This window comes from Helicoverpa zea, chromosome 14 (genome assembly GCF_022581195.2).
Source record: "Helicoverpa zea isolate HzStark_Cry1AcR chromosome 14, ilHelZeax1.1, whole genome shotgun sequence".
Lineage (NCBI taxonomy): Eukaryota > Metazoa > Arthropoda > Insecta > Lepidoptera > Noctuidae > Helicoverpa > Helicoverpa zea.
In genome coordinates, this window is record NC_061465.1 from 1,243,207 (window position 1) to 1,270,333 (window position 27,127).

The 27,127-nt window shown below is 36.6% G+C and overlaps 2 protein-coding genes across 2 annotated transcripts in view; both read left to right on the plus strand.

The window, feature by feature from the left end:
* The window catches only part of LOC124636594 (acyl-CoA:lysophosphatidylglycerol acyltransferase 1), a 267,980-nt gene that overhangs the window by 101,518 nt on the left and 139,335 nt on the right, over positions 1–27,127 (plus strand). The gene's annotated exons all lie outside the window — the stretch shown is intronic.
* On the plus strand, positions 12,091–19,646 carry LOC124636595. The gene is made up of 2 exons (XM_047172755.1): positions 12,091–12,368; positions 17,772–19,646. The coding sequence occupies exons 1-2, from the start codon at positions 12,349–12,351 to the stop codon at positions 19,510–19,512; spliced, it is 1,761 nt and encodes a 586-aa protein (XP_047028711.1). The 5' UTR covers positions 12,091–12,348; the 3' UTR covers positions 19,513–19,646.

Sequence of the window (27,127 nt, forward strand, 5' to 3'; positions counted from 1 at the left end):
AACTATTGATATAGTCACAAAATATTGATTTATTATTACAAATAAAGTAGAACAGGACTTGGCTTCTATGCGATCTCAAAACTTTTTACGGTGGAGGAATTGCGTAGAGGATTGGCTTTTTTTTACATTTAATGTTTTTGGTGGGATCTAATTTATTTTTTGTAGGTCTCTTTCTTCTCTAAGTATAGGTATAACAAATTAAATTAACTGACATGCAACTAACTCAATATATAACAAACTAAATATGTACACCTAAAGTAGCACGTAAACAATATTTTTTTTTACCTAAAAAATTTCGAAATTGTCGAATTTTTTAATCGAATATCTTTTAGAATAAAAGAGATTTATTTCAGAGGTAGATGACGCTATCACATGAAATTATTTGATTTTTTTTTTTTTGGTATGGCATCTCGCAGTTCAGCCTAGGAGGCCGTGTACTGCTTAACCGGACTTTGAAATTATTTGATTTTTTTAAGTACTACTTATACTAAGCTATGTAACGAAACCATAGCGCGATTTAGACCAGGACAACGCCATCTATCGAGCGAGCATGAAGTGTTTATCGCACTGCATTAATATGAAAGATTTTATCATTATTCATTTCATTTAAACCTAGCTTTTTTATTCAGATGTTGTATATTTAATACATAATAACAATATACCACTACGTAACAATAAAACAAATAGTAACATTTTGTACATAAATAAATAACAAAGTTATCAATGCAGTCAAAATTCATACACAATGTTCTTGAAAAACCGCAAATATAAATTTGTTTCCTATTTTTTTATTAAGTTTTAAGGTTTTTATAATTTTCCCTTTATATGTAGCTAATAACCTATCTTGGTGCCAAATTTGAAGGTTCTAAGTTTGCTAGAAGTACCTTAGACTTTTGATGATCGGTCAGTGAGTCAGTGACAAAATGGTGTAACTTTGATCGCTCATAACTCGTAAACTATTTATTCAAATGTCTTGTAATCTTGAGACTGAGCTTGTTCTAATACTTACTCTTGGTCATCGAAAACCTAAACTCCTAGCTTTGTTCACATGGAAGATACAGGGGGCTGAAATAGCCGCGAAACGCTTCGAGAAAAGATGGTACGGCCGTGCCCGCTTTGCTCGAGTCTTGGCTGGGGCACTGCCGTGCCCTCAGATGAAAATCCGTTTAGTTCGACTGATTTTGTGCAAATTTCACATAAACCATCTACTAAACAGTTCGAATAAAGCCTAAACATTTGGATCGGATAGGTGAGCCCGTTCTTGTGTTATAAAATTACGACGAAAAATAAATCATCAATTTTTTTAGCCTAAAGATAGATTATGAAGTGATTTTTATCAATTTCTGAAAGATTCATTCTTAACAACCGATGTCTTTTTATAAAACCACAATTACCTTTAGCGAGCACTGTTAAGTAAACTAAGACAAGACAAGTTGACACTATTTATATAACGGTATATGGCACAGTTTCGAGAAAGTTCGTTAGATTAAAATCAATTTATCTATAGTCGTTGTTCTAGTAATTGATGATGGTATCGCTAAGTACACGATTTAGGAGCGTTTCGGGGAAATAGGAGTTTGGTGTTACAAGTTATTTTGTGATAGAAAGGCCTGTTTTTTTAAGTTTTTTGATCAAATTAAAAAGTAAGAATGTGGAATTGGGTCTTTCGGAAACTTGTTTATCTGCACTAATTTATTATTGTTTGTGTGTTTACATGAACGTGCTAATCTTAGGAACTCCTATTTATCGAGGTAGAAGAAGGCTAGAGTCAAGTTTAATCCCAGTAACTGTAGTAATTCCCTAGGGACGCCAGTGAAAGCGCCCGCGAAAGCTAATCAGTTAAGATCTTTGTCATGTCTTCGTTTATATTTCAACTATAAATCTTTGCTATCAACACTAAGTATTCATATGCAATCATCATAAACGTTCACAAAAATAGAAGTATTTAAACACACATAAACTGCAACACATTCAGTCACACCAATAAATATACTATTCCACAAAGTAGACAAGCAATAGGCCACTAACTTGTCACTAAGATATAACTCTATCAACTTTTACACCTCATGGCCGTAAAATGTGGTCAGTTTATGACACACGCGGTCGCAAGTGCTTTTGGCAAGCGAGTGTAAAGTTTAACTTGGCTGCAATCGAGTGAGATTCAGCGGAGACCAATTAGCAAGTGTTGTAATTATACGAACTGGTGTCATATGAAAGTAGTAGCACCCGTGTTTTGAGGGAATTAGTTCCCGCATCTGGATCACAATCATTCTATGTTCTTAGATGTAAACATACTCATATTTACGATGGTAGGATAACCGTAGCACATTGAACAGCGAGATATGTTGTACCAATTAAGTATTTAAATACCTGTAAATAACGTGACTCTGGAAAAAATCCTTAGACTCATATTGTGTAAACAAAAAACCTCTATTTCCAGTGTAAACAGTTTCAATATTAAACGAATAATCTGTTGGACAGTCGGACGGGGATCACAAAAGGCTTGTGTCCGAAATGGCACAAGAATTCCACACCCCGTGGGAAATAACGGCATTTCTTTTTGTAGACGTCGTATCGAAGATCGTATCGGCTGTCCGAGCTTTTTGTTAGGTGCAAGTTACAAGCTGGTAGCGATATTTTTTATTGCTTCATTATCACCTGTTTCTCGCGATTCTACCTGCGTACAGACGGATCTTAACATCCAGAAGGCTAAGCATTCTATGACCTATCTCAGGATCTGTGAACTAAATTTTACTTTAACCGGTTTACTAGTTTTGCGATATGAGATGAAAGCGATACAAACAGACGAGGGTTGCTTTTGCTGTAATATCGCTAAAGAGGGAGTTTTATGGAAAACTAAGCAAATACAATTTTAAATTTACATAACTGGACCATTTTTTGCGTAATGATTTATGTTTAAAATAATTTACCCAATTAAAAGATCCGGCTTATGTCATTAATCTAAATCAATTATTATCTAAATTATTTAAATAGTCAATTACTTTTACAAATTATAAAACACTTTGGTACGAGAATGACATAAAAATAGGCAATTATTTATGATGTGATGTGGCTTATCACACACAATCTGTTATCTTAAAGTTATGCGAATGAAATTAGCATATATATCTTATTAGGCCTGTGATGGAAGATGTATCAGGTTTTTAATAAATCAGTTTATATCAAGAATTTGTCTTTGAGATAATATTTAAATTATGCTATTAATTATTTACTGTTCTAGTTCTTATCGGCTTATATATTTTTTCTAAATGGAATGCTAAATATTTAAGCTTATTTATAACCGCCATTCTTTAAATAGGTATTTTATAAATACCACTTTTCAACGTCAAATGTTACATAAGTCAGCCACCAAAAATACCCACACTTTACCATTTCCTACAATTTCAGCAAGCAAGCAAATTCCTCGACTCTCATAACTTACACCACACCCCATATTATTGTGTCGTGTTGTTATTATGACGGGCGGTGTCGGCGGGCGAAATTATGCAATTTGCGGTCGATACTCCATCGGCGGTGATTAAAGAAAGTGCTGTGTTAAATCGACAGTTTCAATGTAACAGTATTGGAATTGGTTCTACCGTTTTTGGGGAACACTTTGTGGCTATTTTAAGCTGTGTTTTTGGTGATAATCCGAAGTGGTACTTTCGATTGAGTAAATATTCGGAACGGTTTAATTTAGTTGTGGGAATCTCAAGGTGAATTAAAGATGTGTAAATGAACGATAGATTTTAATATAAGTTTTGATAGTCAAAAAAAATGTATGGCCTTAAACTAAGAAAGATAATTTGGTGGTAATTAACGTTATCGAAGTAAAATGATAGTTCTAAGGTTCATATTATTTCAGAGACTACTTTCAACGTTTCTTATACTATTGGCAGTAAACAGTTATACTAGACTATATGACTATATTTTAGCCTTGTGCTATATTCATTTCAGGTCGGTCTTAAATACTCTAAACCAAAAGCTACAGTTAAAACTTACCATAACGAGAGCCCATAATGCCGGTAATACACATACGTTAAACGCTTATACATTGTATGAAACACGTAATTTCATCTCCATACATTTTATGGCACATAAAGCCAGCTTTATACCTAATTTCTGGGAGAATTGTATAATATATCGATGTATGAACCGTTTGTGATAATATCCTGTGGGAATTGCGGACTGGATTGAGGTTTTTTGGGGTATGAACGTGGATCAAATATTTAGTTATGTAGAATGAAGAGGAATTTATATTCCACATACCTAGAGAGAGCTTGGTTACTTGAAAAGGATATTGAGTGAAAAGTCATGTTGTGTTTATCATTCAAGAGTTTCTTCAATCATTTGAGATGAAGAAATAATTGTATGGCTGGGGCACTGCCGTGCCCCCAGATTACAGCGATTCCAAAAGAAAACAATTACTTTACCGGAGCGGAACCTCAAACGACAGTCATAGATTCAAAGCCCTAAAAAAATTAACTCAATTTGAAATTGGAACTGTTATCTTTGGCCGTTACGAAATCATGTCGGGACCTGTCGGATTCGTTCGACAAGTTCAGACAAGTGATAGAAAAAAAAAAAACCTATAAATTGTCGTTGACAATAGACGATATTGTAAAAAGGTCGGACCAGCCGCTTACAAAGGGTCCTATTGTCCGATGTCTGAGGCGACGAAAGCAAAAAATAAAAGGGACTATTAAGGGATTTGAAATGGTGCCCGAGAAATTAGTAAATCGTTAAGTGGTCAACGATTTATTGGAAACACGAGACTAAGGTTGAGGGTTGATTTATCATTTGACCAAGATGTTTGAAATAAAATAGTATTTCAGTGCGAAGTGACCATAGAGCAAGAAGGATAAAGTCAGAGGCAAAGGTCTTTTATTTGGGGTGATAGGTCAACTAAGGTACGAAACATTGAGAACTGTATCACTATATCTTGGTAGCAAACCGTATGTAGAAAAAAATACTTCTCCTGCTAAAACATAGAAAAGAAAGAGATCCACTTTATAATATAACAATGTAACACCTCAAAGATATAGAAACTCCTTAAATCGAACAGTAACGACAAACTCACGATTCTTTCATCGGGTCTAAATAAATCGTAACTGATTAGCATCCCCCACTAACTCATGTGAACAGTGGTCCGTTTATTTCCAAGTACGGAGCACTACTTGCCTTAGGGCATTACTTAGTACTGTCTGGAACACTGGATAGGTGTCTGGGAAATTTATGAGAAGCTCCAAGGCTGCTCTATTAAACTAGGAAAGCTTTCGACTATGTTTGCTTTCTTTGAAAGCTTACAGCAAAGAACTTTGTTAATTAACAATTTAATATTGTTGGGTGGTCTTTGTTTGTTGAAAGTTCAGTAAATATGAGTATTTATCTTGTACGGATTTTATTTTACTTTGGTGATAGGCGACCATCTTCACTTAGGTCTTACATACATATATTTTTTTGAAGATTCCAAGATATTGCTTTAAGTTATACTAAAACCACCATATTTAAAAAGTTTTCTCATAATCTATGTTTATTTCATCTCAGATGATACACCCGATTTCAAGAATTTTCACCGTAACTGCTATCTAAAAACTTTTGTGAAAATCTTTTTTAAAACTAAAACCTACCCAAAGTTTTACCTATCCGCATACATTCTAAAGTTACCTAAACAAATGCAATTCTGCACCGTTCGTACACTTTATGTGTGTGTCCTTTCTATTTTACTTTACCGTCTACTGCAACTTCGACCTGTCTTCGCGATGCATATTCAAACACGCCGTGAGTCGTGGTAGCTCTAATATTTATGTTTGCAGGTCTCTAGCCAACTCAATTAATTGTAGTTTCAGCACTACGATTAATTGGAAATGTCTATTCGTCGTTTACTTTGTATTTTCTTGCGCCGCTCCCTTTGTGATTGTATTTCGATTGTTGGGTGTGCTATTAATTATTGCGAGTGTCTTGTTTTTCTGAGGTCTTTACTGTGTGTGTTACTGTTATGTATGTTACTAAGTCAATTCAGAATTATGCCTTCGAATCATCAATTATTTGAATATGATAATAGTAATGTTTTTATTTTAATCACAATATCTTACGTCTTTCCCGTTTTGTCAATCATCCAAGTCATTTAACTTGCAAGGTACAAGTTTCGGGATTCCATCAATTCTTTCATCCATTTTATTAGTAACTAAAATTTGGATTAGCTTATTTGGCGTGTTGTTCAATCTAACATTTTTATTCAGTTTCATAATATTGTCGACTGTTCTGCATACTACAGCATGGCGGTACTAAACTCTCAGGTTGATTATTCTCTCGGTTTTACGATGGCCACTGGGGATCATAGTAACCAAATACAATTTGTACCAGCTTCCGTCCTCCAAACTTTATCATGCATGCATTTCAAATGTGAATACATTATTATCTATACTTCCTCGTTTTACTTCGCTTTGTTTCTGTATTTTGTTAGTTCGTTTTGCTGTGATAGAGGACACATTTTTTTTTTATTTTTTCCTATATCAGAAGGTGTTTAATATTTAATTTATTTATAAGAATTTCTTTATTCCGCTTTAATTGGCTTATGGAAGTCTGTCTGCTCTTCTTTATCATACGTGTTTGTGCTGTAAATAGTTCAGTCATTCATGATACGAAAAACTGAGGATATATTACATCTTAAGCATCTACACATGTATACCTTATTTTGAAATATGTACATAATCAGCGAAACCTGCTAATGAAACGTTTCAAAACTCCCACGCTATAAATATCGTTACCAGCTTCAACAATACCTACTTTTTTGCTTACGACTTAACGGCAGATGTATTCGATGCTATCACTTAATAACAGGACCACTTCCAGTCAATTAACTGCGCTGACAATAGCTCTGGTACGCAGATGAGAATATGATTGCTACCGACGGAACTTTTTGACATCCACTATCATTAAGTGCCGTTTGTACCGCAGATATAATATTATGTACTTCTTTAGTAAGACATTTGCGAATGACGTCATGTTTTGTAAGACCTGTTTCGGTTTTGATTACATCATTACGGACCCGCATTGGAGTTGCGTTTGAAAACTTTTGCGCAGAAAAAAGGGAATATTGTCTTAGTTAATTATTTATTAGTATATGTTTTTTTTACAATATAAAGCAAGACTTGCTGATATAAGAATAAGGGTTGATGGTCCCGATAACATTGATCAATCTAATATTTTACTTGTTTTAACCAATCTTACAGGCACTGTCCGCGACCTGACCTCTGAGACCCAACGCGAACGAAAGATACCGATATTCCATTGTTGGCTTTTGTCCCTTTTAAGGGTCTAAAGGAAACGAAAGCAATTACTCGAGGGAAGTGATTGAATAATCCACGCACGTTGACTTTCGGCTGCTCTCGAGTTTACGGGTTTGTTGAACCGATAGCTTTATGGTTTCCTGGTACCTTTAATGAATGGCACCGTTATTGGGGTTAGTCATAGGTCCTTGGTTTTTTAGAGCTGTAAATTATGGGCGGCGACTTTGTTGGTATTGTTAATTCATCAATCCCATTATTTGGTTGGTTGAAATTAACGGAGTTTTAGAGCGTGATAATTGGACATGATTGCTTCTAAAGACACCATAGAAAACACTTAAAAGTGTTTTGTTTTTAGGTCTACTGTGAGATTCCTAAAATAAGATTGGCCTTAATTATCAAGTTAGTTCTAGTGACAGTTCTCATATTCGCTTCAACGTCTTTGCTCTAAAGTAGAAACAAGTCAAGGTACCACCAGGGAACGACGGCGTGGCCGACTACCTGCCTTCGGGTGGTTTTTATGTAATTTAAAACCGCTTAAAACGATGTTGACTCTGCCTGATATAACTAGAACTTTCGAATTAGTATTATAAACAATACGTAAATATTAATCAACCAACCCAGTCTATCACAACTTATTGTTGGACCAAGACCTCTCAAGTTGCCCTTTAAACCGATCTTGGTTCCTTTTTCCAAAAGGAAAGGAAAGGAAATACACGTTATTTCGTTCAACAGCCCCGGCAGATCTCAAGTCACCCCACTCCATTTGTTCTTCCCCGCTTCTCAAATCCAGTCAATGCCAGCAATCTCCCATAGGCCATCTAGGGAAGGGCCAGCCTCAAATATAGCCTAGCTTATTACAAGCTTCGTTTCATTTCTAGTTAGGCACGGTACCTGGTAAGGTTTTACATAATAATATATCGTAGGTAGGCGGATAGTCGCGTCACAATATTCGTCCTGCTTGAAGGATGCCTGCCGTACGTGTCGCTTCGCTGTGTACGACGCTTGAATAGTAATGATGTGGTGTGCGTTGGGATAGAGGGGTCAGTCGACAGTTTTTGGTGTTAATTTGGTAGAAATAAATAAATATTTATCATTGGATTATTCAAAAAGGAATAATATATCCATAATAATTGTAAATATTAATCATCATCATCATCATCATCATCATTAATTTAAGAGCCCAGCTCTTGTCGGTGCAGCTCCTTCCATTTACACCTATCTAGCGACAACTCCTGAACTTCCTTATACGTCACAACTTTCACCTTTTCTTTAATTTGCTTGATGTAGCTATATCTTGGACGACCCCTTCCTCTCTTTCCTTCGACCTTCCCTTCCACGATGTTTTTGATAAAATCGTCGTGACGTATAAGGTGTCCCATCATTTTTCCTCTCCTATTCTCTATATTTTGCAATAGTTGCCTCTTAGTTCCTACTCTGTTTAGTACTTCCTCGTTAGTAACTCTTTCCGTCTAGCTAATTCTCTCTCGTAAATATTAATACAGGTTAATATTATTTTCCGTAGAATTTATTGCTGTATTTGTGTAAATGAAAGTTATTCCTACTCAAAGTTTTACCTAAATAGTTTTATCAAATATTGCGCTATCTAAATGGCTATTTCAAAGTTCAGTTTAAAAGCAATTTACTAGTTGGTATTGACCTATATATGGCACGTAAATGCAGTTAACACGACTCCAAAATTGTGCATGAAATATTTCAAAAGTACGAGATATAACGCAGCCACTCCTACTGAATTTATATACGGGTATAATAACTCTCTAGAAATGTATTACACCACGTTTTCCTTTTGAATATTATGTTGATTTACTAGTTTATATGCATATTTGTTTCAATTGTCCGATACAGGAATTCCAAACTGAAAAATAAAATATTAAGACTTATCGCCTTACAGCAAATAAATATGTCAGCCGAATTGACGAAAATCCTTAAATACAAAGGTAATTCTTTATGTTTAAAATAATTACATCATTAATTAATTACAGCATTTTAAGCTAAAAACGTTTTCTCAATTTATTTTTGCAAATTTTTTACACAGTAACCAAAAGTACAAGCTCGCACAACCTACAGAACCCAACTTCGTCTACCCCGCTACTCCAACGCATACATCTCACAAACTCACCCGTACTCGATATTTCACACACGAGAACCCACTTATTTAAGGGATCAGAGGTGCCCTAGCTGATTTATTCACAGGACTACTCTAGATTGTTGCTTGACGTCGGGAAATGGCCGGCGTCGGGCGATAACGTTAGATTTAATGTCAGTTAGGTGTAATGGTGTGCGAGTGACGTTTGCTCTGATGGCCTCGTGTTTCGATGTTTCCTTGTACGGAACGGTTTTGGTCGAATGGTTTCGTATCGTGAGTTGCAGGACCCCTAATTTGGTGGTTGTTTTTGTGTTTGCAATTGACCCTTTCAGATGGAACAATCCATGTAGCACATACGTAAATTTTTACATACTTTTAGCCCAAGTTACCCCGAAAATAACAAAAACCTTACTTGTAATTACATACATTCTATTTTACTCAATAATGACTTGTGATACTCAATAATTACATGTGCGCCAATACTACTGTCTTAACAGCAGAAATAGATAACAAGCTCCTTCATCCCCCATAAGAGTTGGTATAATCACATCGTTGGAACTATAACATAAGATTATATGCGCGTTAAGTGTAATGTAGTGAGAACGACGTCAATGCCCTGCTGTTGATGGGGTTTCCTCATGACTTGGGCACGTTTGCTCCCTTGAACGTTATGGTAAGAAGGAATGTTGAGATTTTCTCTCACTCGAATGTAGGAAGGAATAGGTTAATGTATGAAAAAAGTTGGTATAAAACCTGTAAAAGATTGGTATAGTCGATTTTGAAGTTTTTGCCGGTATGAACAACCTGAGAGTAAGCTTATATAGTGTGATGCTCAATCCTGAACTAGTGACCGAGAAAGAAACGATAATAAAAAAACAATGATTTAAACCCAGCACTAGAGATGGTACTCTACAGACCTCGTGTTATAGAAGGTTTAAAAAGGCCAAACATTTTATAATAACCACTTTGTTATCTCCTAAAAGCATTACACAAATTCATACTGCATTAGCATTTAGTTCCCTAAAAATGTGTTCCTTAACGCTTGAAACCAGCGATAACTTTAGCGCGATTTGAAATTCAAAATATTATTCATCCGAAACTTGCTAGAATAACAGCTCGGATCAAATGTTTACTAGACTGGAGAAGATCCTGCGATATTACTTAGAAATATTAAAGTACTTTCGAAATATTAATGTATCTTTCACGATAACAGTTTTGTTAAGCGAAAGAAGTTTTCATGTAACAATGAAGTAGGTTGTAGTCGGAATATTGGGTTGCTTTCTCTGGGAAATACTTTTAATTACTAGGCAAAATGTTTTAATCCCCGTGTAATTATAATTGTTATCATAGGCAAACGTCAAAGACAAATCCTGAACATTAAATTTTATGATATGAGCTCAGAAATAAAAACATCCAGATATTTTGTTGGATTCAGAAACCTATTGAAAAGAATTTCACACAGCCCTTCAAGACTAAAAAGCAATTTATTCTAAGCAGGCTAAAAATCAGAACCTTTTGAAGGTCAAGTTTTCAAAAGACAGCACCCAAAAATGCCCGCCATTCTCCACTTCCTATGAGTTTTTGCTGGGAAGAAGAAATAGTGGAACAAACTCCCCAGCAACACAATAAAAATTCCTTTCATGTGAACTTTCCATAACAGTTTTCAGTAATCGACAGCGTTTATTTCCTTTTACATGTAAAATATTTCTTGTTATTACTTGGCGCATGTTATAAAATACCATTTAAATCGTAATAAAAACTTTTTTGCTAGTGACCCGGTTATGTAGCTCCTAAATGTATTTTTCAGTAGAATATGCAGGCAAATGGTGGTCTGCACCGGCCTGCAATTAGTCTCTGACCTACATCCTGGGTTTGGCCCAATAGTTTTACAACTGCATATTGTTGAACATTGTGATCTTTCTGGAATTCTGCTACATTAAAACGTACGATTTTTGCTCTGGCAACTTCTGAACGTAGGTGATTTTAGAAAAGTTTAGGTATATACCTAAACTATTGTGTAATAGCATTAATGTCTATTTCATTCATAATTCATTTTTCCATATTGACTAGCTTGACACGATTAAGGTTTGTGAAAAGTTATCCCACCCGAAACAAAAATGTGAAAGACTGCCAAGTTCGATAATATGGGAATGCTTCGCCTATAAAAGAAGTGAGATCTGAATAAGTACCAAGTTCCATTCACATACCTCAGTTAAAAATAGTTACTTTTTAATGATGTTACTTGGCAAGTTTTCACACACTTTGTTATAACCCTACTAAACGCAATGAATCAAGTATTTAATTTTCTATTAAAACTTGCCAAGTAACATTATTAAAAAGTAACTATTTTTAACTGAGGTATGTGAATGGAACTTGGTACTTATTCAGATCTCACTTCTTTTATAGGCGAAGCATTCCCATATTATCGAACTTGGCAGTCTTTCACATTTTTGTTTCGGGTGGGATTTCATTTATTTTTGTAAGGTTGTTTATTTTATTTTTTTCTTATGATGAAGTTAGCTATGGTGACCACCCAGCCTTCGGCCCTAGATTAAGTCTGTACGCACACATGTATAATGTGCTGACTATAATTTTAAGAACTTAGGTAGATAAGTCGCCCCACCGGAGATGTCGCGCCGAGATGGGTCAGACAGTAGATTAGTTTTTTTACAATTAAAAGTACCTCAGAATCGGTAACACGCTTTTAATTTGTCTCCCGAAATTCCTTAGTAGTAATACTTAGTAATTTCAATAGTTTCCCCGCTCCGGAAACAAGAGTGGCGCAGCCGGTAGGATTTCGCTGTTATATTCCTAAATTCTTCGCGGTTTTAAATTCGTCGCGTGTCTCGAGGACGAGCTGCACGATAGCTGTGGGAATTTAAGGACGAGTGAAATCCGACGAACCAAATAAATTACTCTTGGTGCGTGTGGGCAAACAAAGGAATACCAAGGATGAGAGTAGCAGCTGGCTGGTGAGTGATTTTTTCGCCAATCCATGTTCCTCTATCCCCCAATACTTAATACCTACATTATTTTGAGATTAAACCTCTCTCATTATAACGTGTTCATTTAGATTATTGGCTTATCTCATTGTGTTCTATAAATAGAACCGACATAGAGTAGTTAAACTTTCAGAGACGCCAATTAATTGTTATCTCAAGTGTATTCTTTGCATTGATATTTTTATAAATGTGTTTTATTAAAAGTAATAAGTAAAGTGTATGTAATTCTACACCTAATATAAAAAAAAATATATATTTTATACATTAATATTTTTAATTTTATTACCTAAACTATTACATACATTTTGCGTCTAATTATTTTCTGATTTACGTGTGTTATGTTTGAATTGTGTTATCTTGTGTGTTTCATAGCATAGTCAATTGTACTCTCACGAATTGTTTTATCTGTTCCGTTCTCTACTCTGTGAACATGACGACTTCAGTGACTATTGAACAAATACCCAAAGAAATTATTCAATTAATACCTTTGTATAATGGTGATAAAAGACAGTTAAATCTTTATTTGCGAAAGTGTCAGTATGTCCTTGACCGATATAAGGGTAGCCACGAACAAAATCTTTACGTTTATAATGTTTTAACTAGTCGATTGAGAGATGACGCCGCAGCGCTCTTATCAGAACGTGAAGATATTGTGACATGGTCTGCTTTTAAAGATCTACTTATTCAACATTTTGGAGACCCGCGTAGCGAAGCGTGCATTAATATCGAATTAGAATCCTTAAAAATTAAATCCGGTGAAAGTTATTTAGAATTTTGTAATAGAATCCAAAGTGTTCGATCATTATTGATGTCCAAGGTCAACATGATTGAGGATACTGATTTGAAGAGTGCAAAGACAATTATTTATAACAATACGGCCTTGAATGTGTTCTTATACAATCTCCCAGAGAATATGGTTCGTATTGTAAGGCTTAAGGCACCCTCTAGTTTAGAAGCGGCCTTGAGTATAGTACTTGAGGAAGTTAATTTCTTAGAGCAGTATAATACTAGGAATCGCATTTACGGTCAATCTAGCAGTTTCGGATCAAAATTGGTAATGACGCCAGCGGGATACAAACCTTTATTGCCAAATAATATTACCACACCTAAATTTAATTTCGGTATTCCACAGAATAAATTCAATCAGCCCCAAGGTCAATTACCAAATGCATTAACATCACGCCCCAAGCCTGGGTACTTACCCCAATCTCAACAATTTGGGTACAGGCCACCCCAACAATTCGGGTACAGGCCACCTCAACAATTCGGGTATAGGCCACCTCAACCATTTGGGTACAGGCCACCCCAACAATTAGGATACAGGCCACCGCCACAGTTTGGCTATAAACCGTTGCAACCTCAGCAGTTTGGTTACAAATCCCCCAATAATTCTAATACCCCACAAATACTAAAACCCCAAACGCAAACTACTGATGTGTCTATGCGAACAGCCCAACCTAAATCGAATGTACCACAAGGTTTCAATTTAAATGAATTGTCTGCTGACGACTATGAGCCTTATTACAATAACTATTACTCTAACTATGACGATGACTATTATGGTGACTCAAATGAAATTAATTATCATGACGAGACTCATGTTGACTATGAATTACAATCAGAAAATGAAATTCAGGCACTGGATTTTCAGGAGAGTGCCTCGACGGACAAGAAATCTTAGAATTAAATTTTGACTCTAATTTAGAGCTACCGTATATTTATGTAGAAGAGATAGACGCAAAAATGATGATAGATACTGGTAGTATGAGATCGTTCATTAGTCCTACAAAAGCATATGAGTATTTTTACGACTATATACGTAATGAAAATTTTCAGGTGGTTAGTACTCATGCTACTAGTAGACATAATGAAGTAATAGAAATTCCTCTTCTACCTACCTTTGTTAGTGACGATTGGCATAAGTTCTATGTATACGAAGTAGATCCACGGTATGACGGGCTTATAGGTAACGACCTTTTACAGCAATTAGGTGCAATTATTGATCTAAAAGAACGAATCTTAAAAACGAATTCCACTTGTATTCCAATAATCAATAATAATTTAAATTATAAAATTACTGTACAGCCACGTTCAGAACAACGATTTAAATTGCCAGTAGATCAATATTCAGGTGACGCTATTCTTGACTACCAAGAATTTCGAAATGGACTACGAATGCCTAGTGCTTTAGTAAACTGTGATAGTGGATACGCATTTACAGTAATTCAAAACACTTCAGATTGCCCAAAACAACTGACTATTTGCCAACCTTTCACAGTAACGCCATATGAAAATACAGAATACAACATTAATTTTACTACGACCAATACTCCTCTAGAAATTGACAAATTACTTGAAGAAAATTTAGATAAATTAAGACTCGATCATACCAATGGCGAAGAACGTGAGAAAATTTATGCACTTTGTAGGGAATATAAGGACATATTCTACTGTGACCAAATCCCCCTTACGTTTACTAATCAGGTTAAACATCACATACGTACCAAAAATGAAGATCCTATATACATTAAACCCTATAGACAGGCACCTTTCATCCAAAACGAAATAAATAATCAGGTAGAAAAATTACTTCATGAAAATGTTATACAAGAATCTCATTCCCCTTGGAGTGCTCCAGTTCACCTTGTCCCTAAAAAGAAGGATGCGTCTGGTGAAATTAAATACAGGATGGTAATAGACTACAGACGACTGAATGACATAACCATAGACGACAAATACCCCCTACCTAATATTAATGACCTTTTCGACAAACTAGGAAAGAGTGTGTACTTCACCACATTGGATCTAGCAAGCGGCTACCACCAAATAGAAGTAGAAGAGAAGGATAGACAGAAGACAGCTTTTTCGACGCAAAATGGCCATTTTGAGTTTCTCAGAATGCCGTTTGGACTTAAAACCGCTCCTGCTACCTTCCAACGGACCATGGATAATATTTTGCGTGGTCTGCAAGGACTCCACTGCATGGTATACTTGGATGACATAATAATTTACGGAAATAGCCTTGACGAAATGATAAATAAATTAAGAATTGTATTTGACCGACTTAGAACAACTAACATGAAAATTCAATTAGACAAATCTGAATTTTTACGCAAAGAAGTGCTCTACCTTGGACACACTATAACTAAAGACGGGCTAAAGCCTAATGACGACAAAATAAACGCTGTATTGAATTACCCGTTACCAAAGACAACGACAGAGATTAAGAGCTTTCTTGGACTTGTAGGTTACTACAGACGTTTTATAAAAGATTTTGCAAAAATTACTCAACCATTGACAGCCTGCTTAAAAAAGCGCAACAAAATTGTTATTGACCAGAAATACATAGACGCATTTAACAAATGCAAGGAACTCCTGACACATGCCCCACTGTTACAATACCCTGACTATGACAAAACATTTATACTGACGACCGACGCATCCAATGTCGCTCTAGGCGCTGTGCTGTCACAAGGACAGATTGGCAGTGACAAGCCCATTGCGTATGCTAGTCGTACCCTCAGTGATACAGAATCACGTTATAGTACCATCGAACGTGAACTGCTCGCTATAGTGTGGGCAGTAAAGCATTTTAGGCCCTATCTGTACGGTAGAAAATTCTATATATATACTGACCACCGTCCCTTAACTTGGCTCCAATCTCTTAAAGACCCTAGTAGCAAACTCACACGTTGGCGGTTACGTTTGCAAGATTACGACTTTGATTTAATTCACAAAAACGGCAAACAAAATACAAATGCAGACGCTCTGTCCAGAATAAAAATCAATGCCTTACTCACAGACGACGAAAATCAGTCTCTAGCAGTTAATATTGATGAGAAGGAAGATAAAAATCTAAATGAATGTGCAGATAGTAAAGGTTCATCAACAGTAACGATATCTGATTCTAGTCGAACTATGACCTGTAGTCCTATAGATTTTTCCGACAATATTAGAGAAGTTCACTACGATACAAATGAGTATCCAATACGATCAGTGTCCAGTAAGTCGAACGAAACCGTTCATTCCGCTGTAGAATTAGAATCAACCGGTATACCTATTTTACATGAGGCGATCGACACCAAGCCGAATCAAATCTTAATATTTTCATGGTTTAAAAATCAAATGCATGTTAAGAACCTGTCACGTGACAAACAAAAGATATTAGAAGTTTTCCTGCCAAAAGATAATCCGCAATTAGTAAAGGACTTTTTAAAGGAATACATACAGCCAAAATTAAAATATTTCATTTATTTTGAGGAGAATGAACATCGGAAACTATTTAGCAATATAATAATTGAACTATTCAGAAAGGGAACTATTAACCTATTTGAATGTACAGAAAGAGTTATTTTTGTAGAAGATGAAGGAGAGCAAAAGGCACTTATACTTAAACACCATGAAGGAAAGACCTGTCATAGAGGCATAAAAGAAACGCTAGTTAGGCTCCGTAGAAATTATTATTGGAATAGAATGCAGGAAACTGTAACAGCAGTCATAAACAGTTGCGATGGGTGCCGTAGAATGAAATATGATAGGAAACCCATCAAACCTATATTACAACTAACACAAACCCAAGACGCGCCTTTTCAAGAGCTATTTATAGATCTTTTTAGTATAGAAGGTAAAACTTATTTAACTATAATTGACGCATTTAGCAAATTAGGTCAGGCAATCGAAACTCAGGGAAAATCAACTCCCGAAGTAACTAGAGCACTGATGAAATATTTTTCGTATTACGGTACACCCAGAAGAATAAGCTCAGACCCCGGAACCGAATTTAATAATGAACTAATTAAGGAATTTTTGAATTTACATAAAATTGATTTCCACATTGGAACCCCTAATAACCCCAATTCAATGGGTCTTATTGAGAGGTTCCACTCCACTATAATAGAAATTTACAGACTGGCCAAATACGAAAAACAATGTACTGATGCGGCTTCGGTTATGACTTATTCTGTTCTGGCATACAATCACACTATTCACTCAGTCACTGAACTTGCACCATTTGAAGTTGTCTTCGGACATACCGACTCAAGCAGTCCGTTTAGCATAGAATTAGAAAAACGTTATTTCCAAAAATTAGTAAAAGATCATGCAAAAAGAATAAAAACATTATACGAACACTTAGCAGACAAAATGGTTAATATTAAAGAAAAGAATAGAGAGAGTAAGGGTGGTGAAGGTGAAATAAAGTTTAAAAAAGGAGAAATTGTTTTCGGTAAAGACATAAATAAGCGTAAAAGTAAGGATAAGCCCCGATATATAAAAGCTGTAGTAACAGGCAAAGCAGATAAAAATATTTTACCTATAAAAATAGGAGAAAGGGATACCAAAATTCCTATTAAAAATATAAAACGTCCTCCACAGGTGCGGCATATTATTGATGACAGTCACGATGCTGTCGCTGGCCCTTCATCTGCAAAATCTTGAAGGTAATCCAGGAGTTTTACCGGTGAAACAAGGTCATGCATATTTCCAAACTGATCAGTGGACTATTGTAAAGATCATCAGCCTAGATCAAATTTATACTGACCTTAACTACATCTCTACCAACTATCAAGCGCTTTGTAATTTAATTGATTGGAATGCATCATACTCACAAGAAATTATGACTATTAAAATGCATACAGATTCCATACGTGATTTAACTGTAGAAAAATACCAACAGCTTATACCATCCAAACGATCTAAACGAGGACTCATTAATCCACTGGGCTCTATTATAAAAATTGTTACCGGTAATTTGGATCATGATGATGCGTTGAAGTATGATAATCTCATTTCTAAATTGAATCAAGGTCAAATCACTATATCTAAAAGGTTAACATTGGTCTCTAAAATGTTTGACAGTTTTATTAATGCCACTGAAACTATTGAACAGAATACAATTAACTTCCATAACAGGTTAACTAAAATTGAAACATTAATTAAAGATTTAACTGCTCAGCAAAATAGTTGGATTTTTCTGACGTACTTAACTGGGTTGTTCAATGTTTTCATGAGTAACTTTCGTACTATATTTATTAGATTAAGTGAAATCGAAACTGCACTTGCATTAAGCAGAGTCTCTATTTTACATCAATCAATTGTTAATTCTTCAGAACTTTTATATCATCTTAAATTAATATCCGAATATGAAAGCTTAATATATCCTCCCGCCGAAGCGAACTTGTTAAAAATAGAAGAGATTATATGTGTTAAATCATTTATTAAAAGTAATCAAATAACGTTTATAATGGAGATACCACTTACCGATAATGTTACTTATAACTATTATAAGATTTACTCCCTACCAATTTTCCATGACACCGAAAATAAGACCCTAGCTATTTTCCCCAAATACCCTTACCTATTGGCGAAAGAAAATAGATACTCACCAATCGCAATACCGTGTAGACCATTCTCTGCCGGTGCTCGCTTCCTCTGCACTGCAGACAACAGGATCCCCTTCTATGAACTTACCTGTGTCGAACAGCTTATGAATTTCGAAAACGACCTTACCCTTTGCAAACAACATCCAATAGAAATCGAACAGGTCAGAGTCCAACAAGTCGCTAACAACAACTGGATCCTGTATAGTGAAGAGAAGACCACACTAACAGAACGATGCAAGGATGAGACCAGTAGACAATTGGTATTTGGTACTTACCTGATGACCATCGAAGAACCCTGTGAGGTGGAGATTCATGGCATACACATTAATCATCGTATCTTCATAGAGTCCGATGTGGTGAAAAGAGTACCAATCATCGCCTTACCTCAGTTACGCACTAACGCACAGCTATCCAGTACACGTGCACTTGATATGAAGGGCATAAATCTAGACGAAGTGAAATATATGGCGTATTCGTTAAAACATAGTGAAGTGATCGAAAGTGTTTTTGATAAAAGGGACAGTAGCTTCAGTGCGTCCTTGGTGTACGTGACCTTAGGTTTAGTTATTTTAAGTATTTTTGTATTTTCCGTTTATGTTGTTCGGCTCAAATTGCTGAAATACACGTGTTTCAAGAAAAATTATCGGAACCAATCTAAAATCGATTCTCCCGATAATTTTCCTCTTAAGGTCGGAGGAGCTATGGTGACCACCCAGCCTTCGGCCCTAGATTAAGTCTGTACGCACACATGTATAATGTGCTGACTATAATTTTAAGAACTTAGGTAGATAAGTCGCCCCACCGGAGATGTCGCGCCGAGATGGGTCAGACAGTAGATTAGTTTTTTTACAATTAAAAGTACCTCAGAATCGGTAACACGCTTTTAATTTGTCTCCCGAAATTCCTTAGTAGTAATACTTAGTAATTTCAATAGTTTCCCCGCTCCGGAAACAAGAGTAGTTAGTTAAAGAAATGTCTCATTTATACTATCTTTCAGATTTTTTAATATGCACTATGTTTATTACAAAGAAATGAACTAGATTTACCAACTGACTGACATGACATGTTATCATATATTATGTTCGTGGATCAAAGTTACACATTCGTTATTTTCGAAAGTGATTCACACTTGGCCGTTTTCAATTTTTTACTTTACTTTGACTAAATACAAACCTTTGTAACGAATTTCAGATCGGTACGACCATTCGAAGATATATTATATAAATATAGATAAATTTAGTTCGTTTTAGTTCCTTAGGGGTATAAATTTACACCGGGTATAAAACACCTTCATTATTTTGAAACCGACTCACACTTGGCCATTTTCAGATTTTTCCCTTTACCTTGACATAAAGACCTACCTCCATGCCAAATTTCAAGTCAATACGACCATTGGAAGTGGTCTAGGTTTTTGATGAGTGAGTCAGTCAGTCAGTGAGTGTATAGTAAAAATAGCGATTTTCTGACGTCAATATCTCAAGACCTACAATAGGTATATTAATGAAATTTTGTATTTTAGATAAGTGAGGGGGTCTCAACAGATACTAGAAATTTGATATGCGTAAATAAAATAGATTTTGAGTTACAGGGGGGTCGAATTTGGCCCGAAATGGTTCGTGTAATATAACCCACGGCCGGTGTGTCGCTTTTTTTGCTCGAACTTGGCGGACACACTGCCGTGTGTCTAGATCTCAATGAAAGCACTCTTAGCAATGAATGAAGTAAGTGTATATTCTATACTGTAATAGGTACCTACATACGGTTCAATAAACTGTATGTAACTTTGTATGTAGGGGATAGTCCGGAATTACTGTACCAATTCAACAATTATTTCACTAATGGGAAACAACATTATCTCTGAGTGCTAAAAGCTATGTTTTATTACCGAGAAATGTGGGCGACGCCGTGGGCAGAGAAGTTACAAATAAACAAACTAATTTGTAAGTGACCCAGTTTTGCTTATCATTGGATTTTATATCACGTATACATTGTAACATATAACGAGGTCGAACCAATATCGTGCTGTCCCGATTACCAACCTTACTTGTCCGACACCCTGCTGGCGGTGTAACCACCACATAGCACCAAGTGGAATATTAAATATCTTGCCTGGAGATGGGTAGCAGCATCTTCGAAGCTAAAAATATCCCACACTGAGGTCACCAACACTTATGACCAGCGCGGTGAGTATGGGCAAATCTCCCCGAATTGGGGAAGACCTTCGTTCAACAGTAGACATTTTGCGGCTCTGAATACATTTTAAGAATATCACCTAAAATAAATATATTTCGACTGTGACCCGATTTCAGGTCAAATTGATCAATGTTTCAAATTCGGTTCAAGCATTACCAATTCATTTCCCTATTATTAGTTTGGTAAAGTTTTGGCCGTTGGCAACATTGAAGTTGAAATTATTGACTGCAGTTGTGGTAGTTTTTGGTTTGTTTGTTTTTATGTATTGAACTCTTTCTTTGGATATTATAGATAGTTTAGTTTTGTTAAAGTTGGAAAAGGCACGTAGAAGATTATTATTATTCAAAAGATACAGATATTATTTAAAAGATGAAATCAAAAATTATTACCATCTGAGTTTTCGACTTAAAGAAAAACAAAAAAGGTGTGTAGATATTATTTTCTGTCTTATACGTACCTATTTGTACGATTCACACACAGATAACATCGCCCTCTGAAAGAATTACTACGTACTTGAAAATCTTATCCTACATCTAAATAGAAACTATGATCTACTAAGTCTAGACCAAAATTTTCCATTTCACTACGAGGTACATAATAAAATAAAATAATACATAACTCACACCGGTTTCAGGCTCAAAGTTCTCTTTTGGACTACTTCCAAAGTCGACACTGATTACGTCACTGAGAAGGCTCGGTTTCAACTGAAAGTTTTGTACAGAAGAACCACATTTTCATTAAAAAAGTATGTCAGTAACAAAATATGTCATCTGTTTTGGGCAGAAAGTATGACTACTATTAGGTTCATTAGCTAGTAAAATTGATAGAGGGCAAGTTTGTTGAGGGCAAGCAAGAGAGGTAATTTTTGAATAGCGGTACAAATAGTAGTTAAAAATTATTAAAAACTTAAGCAATATGTTATTACATGTACACTAAGCAATTCTTATTCCAACAACTATAATAATAACTCATCATCCTCCGAGCCTTTTTCCCAATCATGTTGGGGTCGGCTTCCAGTCTAACCGGATTCAACTGAGTACCAGTGCTTTACAAGAAGCGACTGCCTATCTGACCTCCTCAACCCAGTTACCCGGGCAACCCGATACCCCTTGGTTAGACTGGTGTCAGACTTACTGGGTTCTGACTACCCGTAACGATTGCCAAGGATGTTCAATGACAGCCGGGACCTACAGTTTAACGTGCCATCCGAAACACAGCCAATGGTGTCTAAGATATACTTAGAAAGTACATACAGACTTAGAAAAGTTGCATTGGTACTTGCCTGACCTGGGATCGAACCCGCGTCCTCATACTTGAGAGATTGGTCCTTTACCCACTAGGCCACCACGACTTTTTTTTACTAACTATACTATAACTATATATTGACTATAATAATAACTATATAATTAATTAATTAATTTTATACTTGCGGCACCCATAAACGAGGCTGCAAATATCTTAAATATTTAAACATAAAATTAAGTATTACTTTACTGCATTTATGTAGAGCAAAGGCCCTTTTCAAGCACGAACGTCGATCACCGCGCTTGTTCAGTGCGAATTGGCAATTTTATACGCTTACGTATTATTTACAGAATTTAAGTCAAAATTACAACACTTAAACTTACGTAACGTTGGTGTGGAAAAAAATATGTTCTATATAATACCAATCTCTCCAATATAACTAGGGCTTTAGAATTGTTATTAATAAATAGCCATTTATTTGACTCTGTAATACCACTGCTGTTCATAACTATCCCCCATTGTTTCTAATTCTCGTTCTTTCTTCCTGTGGAACACCAATCCTGTTCAAAACCAAATTACAGTATTACAGCGCTTTCACACTAGCTGATATTAGTCGCGCGTAACAAAACCCAGCTCGTTTTTAAATGTCATGTATAGTATAGGCAGTTGTCAAGTATTTGCTACGACACTGCCCGTATAAACCAAGCGATGTCGCTCAGAAAAACCGAGCGGAAAATCCGCTTGGTAGTGTGGAAGCTCTGTAATATTCTGCTCTTGTATACTTTATACTCTCTATATGTGATCTTCTCACATGATTTTTCAGTAAGTCTTTTATACCTCACCCACAATACGCAAGAGGTCACAGTGAATTATTCAAAAGCAATTGTCTTTAATTAGCATGCACCCAACGCCTGCGACCTAATAAAGTTTTACGTTGATTTATTTGTTGCTGTTTGAGTTCTGTACTGCCGCATTGGCCTTGGGTGTTGCTAGCTCAAATATTTGTGACTTTTCGTAGGTTTGTTGTCATGTAATGTTGTGATATACGTAACAATTTATCAAGACAGTACAAAGAACTTATTGCTTAGTAAGAGTCTATTCTGCTCTTGTATACTTTATACTCTCTATATGTGATCTTCTCACATGATTTTTCAGTAAGTCTTTTATACCTCACCCACAATACGCAAGAGGTCACAGTGAATTATTCAAAAGCATTCGTCTTTAATTAGCATGCACCCAACGCCTGCGACCTAATAAAGTTTTACGTTGATTTATTTGTTGCTGTTTGAGTTCTGTACTGCCGCATTGGCCTTGGGTGTTGCTAGCTCAAATATTTGTGACTTTTCGTAGGTTTGTTGTCATGTAATGTTGTGATATACGTAACAATTTATCAAGACAGTACAAAGAACTTATTGCTTAGTAAGAGTCTATAAGCTAAGGGCTTAATTTAATTCCTTATGCAATTGTACGTGAGACCAACTATCAACTACCTATAAGGACATAATGAAAAATAAATAGATAAGATGAAAATTACTGATAATATGTGATTGCTCATAATTTCGAAATAGTTGAGATACAACTTCAAAATTGTTAACTTTTCTCATTTTTATTACCAGACAGATTTACACAATGCCCCTATGTGTACTTCATTATCAATATTAAATCTCAACAAACACATATACGTCACAATACATGACCAACCAAAACCATGATCCGTATTTATGTAATTAGAGCCACGATCGCGAGGTTGCAACTATCCAATGCTATCCGGAGCTATCCGAAGCTATCCGAAGTTATTCGAAGCTAGGTATCTCGTGGCCAAATGTTTGGCCTGGCTAATGATGGCCACGGAATTCTGGCTATTCATCACGTATTCCGTTTGATGTAATTAGTACATTGTATCGGGTTAGTGGCTATTGTACGGATGATAATTAATTCGAATTATTGTGGATGATTGGGATGGTTGCACGGCGGTTAAGGTGTATGCAGGATAGGCATATAGTGTTGGAATTAAGTACTCTTAAAATGAGGATATTAAATTCTTGACCGTTATTTGAAGCTTACTAGTTTGAGATAGGCACCTACGTGTTTTCCGCTTTTATCTCTGTCCTTTTCTACCCCATATCTTGCATCTCTCTCGCACACCGACCAGTTTCACTCCCCACCAGGCAGGAGGCGACGAGTGTTCTCGGCGGCCACAGTTCGTCATTGGCGTCTTGTTTTCCGCCCGAGAAGGTTGGTCTAACCAACCGCTGTAGTATTTCGTTGAAAAATAAACTCAGTGCTCTCGCAGAACACAGGTGAGTTTATAATATTTTATACAATTTGTTAACGGTTTTACCGTTCGATATTCGATTTTGCGAAATCAAGTGTTAATATTTTGTACATCTACCCCTTTTTTTGTCACGAGTTTCTTCCGTGTACTTTTTTTTTCAGTAATTTGTTTTCAGAATGAGTGACTTATAAAGCAAATACGGATGCGGTAAATAATAAAGCTACCACAGCCCGTGCACGTGACTATGGAAAAGAAAGCAAGCCCGAAGTTCCTAAGGCACCTGTGGCCCTAGTTCAATCCTGCAAGGCGTTCAACTTTTTGACAAAAAAAGAATGGTGTGAGGTGCGGTCCAACCAGCATCTCCTTAGTTCGGACTGGTCACTACCGCACTTGAAGAGGGCTGGTGGTGTCAAGAAAGCTTTTCGGCCTTGAAAGACTTGGTACGCTCCCCTCGGACTGCCAGTAAGTCTGTTAGCCACCCCCCATGGGGGTCGGCTCATTATCACGGCGCGTGATGGTTTTCGGCCTTGAAAGACTTGGTACGCTCCCCTCGGACTGCCAGTAAGTCTGTTAGCCACCCCCCGTAGGGGTCGGCTCATTATCACGGCGTGTGATGGTTTTCGGCCTTGAAAGACTTGGTACGCTCCGCCTAGGACTGCCAGTAAGTATACTAGCCACCCCCCGCAGGGGTCGGTTCATTATCACGGACCCGCGCAGGGTACCAATCTTGCATTTTGCGAGTCGCAGCATCATTACAAAGCAGGGACCAGTAAGTATACTAGCCACCCCCCGCAGGGGTCGGTTCATTATCACGGACCCGCGCAGGGTACCAATCTTGCATGTTGCGAGTAGCAGCATCATTACAAAGCAGGGACCAGTAAGTATACTAGCCATCCCCCGCAGGGGTCGGCTCATTATCACGGACCCTCGCAGGGTACCAATCATGCATGTTGCGGGTCGTACCATCATTGCAATCTACCCTCGCAGGGTGGCTTTTTGGATCGACTTTCGAAGAGTCGCCATTATAACCTTCCCTCGAAGGGAAATGGTAATCACACTCACGCTGAATGGCGTGTGACGCAAAACTCTAAAAGCTCCCTTGGGATATCACGAGTAAATTACAATAGGAACCATGTCCCGGACTTTGATGCGTCCAACAAGGCACGTAAGTTATGACTTTCCAGGCGGGTTGCCTAACATTATATCAAGACCAATGGAAAGAAATGGGAGCTCCGCCTTTCTTGTTAAAAATAATAACTGGGTATCGCATACCATTGGCCAAAAGCCACCTTTGATAGATAATGCCAGATTTGACCAGAGAGTCCAAAGAGATGGATGTCGTCATATCCCAAATGATAAAACAAAAAGTTCTATTGATAGCTGCAAATTCTGCCAGCTTTCTTTCCAATATGTTTCTTGTGCCCAAAAGGCGACGGAAAGAACCGTCCAATACTCAATCTCAAGGTTCTCAACAAGTTCATAATTACGGAACCCTTCAGTTTAATAAATGTTTTTCGGGTGCTAGAGTTTCTTCAGAAAGACGAATGGCTGTGCAAGTGTATCTCACCCAGGCTTACTTCTACCTTCCGGTAGCCGAAGGTCACAGATATGTTCTTCGACTAGTATACAGAAGAAGACTGCTTCAGATTACGTGCCTACCATTTGGCTTAAGCACGGCACCCAAGACCTTCGCCACAGTGACCAATTTGGGTGGCTCAAACTTTGAAAACTCAAGGGTTACTTATAATTGTGTATCTCGATTTTCTGGTGGCTCACCAAGATATATTTGCCTACTTTGGGATCATTTGCACCATGTTTTGGATGGCAAGTGAATAAATCGCAAGCATTATCAACAAGATAATGACAAAACGCACTACGTGACAAACAGCACGACAAACTTAGAAGACCTGCATAGCTTGATAGGACTTTTAAACTTCGCAAGTTTTCGTTGTTCCATACGGCAGACTGCATTACCGGGCTCTCCTCACTTTCCTCAATGCAGTGTTGAACAGCAATCTATACCTACCCTATTCATGGAACCGTGAGCCAAACGGTGAACAAACCATAAAAAGGGTTCTTATAAGTCACGATTGAAGTAATGATCATATTTTATAAAAATAACTACGAAAGTAATATACTGACAACATTAGAAATGATATTTTAGAACGATATCTGTGGAACTTATGCAATCTTTTCAAACTTAATTGAAATCAAATATGTATAATAAATGCCGTAAATTATTTTCTTAATTTTAATGAAATATGTAGTAAATCGTTTACATGTAAAATGAACCTAAAAGTCTTGACTGTCATACATAGAACCCTACTTAATTGAAGACCACAGATACTAAGAACATTTTACATAAAAATGTGACGTTTTTGTCATCGGTCGGGTTATACCCACCATTTTGAAAAAGTGTCATTCTTTGGTTACATTGTGGGCTCACGGCTCGGTGAATGGAGTATAGCAATGGTGAACCTACCAGCAGATACCTTAGCAGATCTAAAGTGGTGGCTGGTCAGCTGCCACCAAACCTTGGATATTCATTCGCCACTTCCCTGTCACCTTATAACCACGGACGCCTCCGATGTAGGATGGGGGCACAACTGAACGGAACTCCCGTAATGGGTTCATGG

Excerpts from the sequence above, each read along its gene's own strand:
- LOC124636595 (XM_047172755.1), top strand. The coding sequence starts at position 12,349 with ATGAGAGTAGCAGCTGGCTG. Across the intron at positions 12,369-17,771 it reads ATGAGAGTAGCAGCTGGCTG|GTGCGGCATATTATTGATGA; the intron begins GTGAGTGATTTT and ends CGTCCTCCACAG.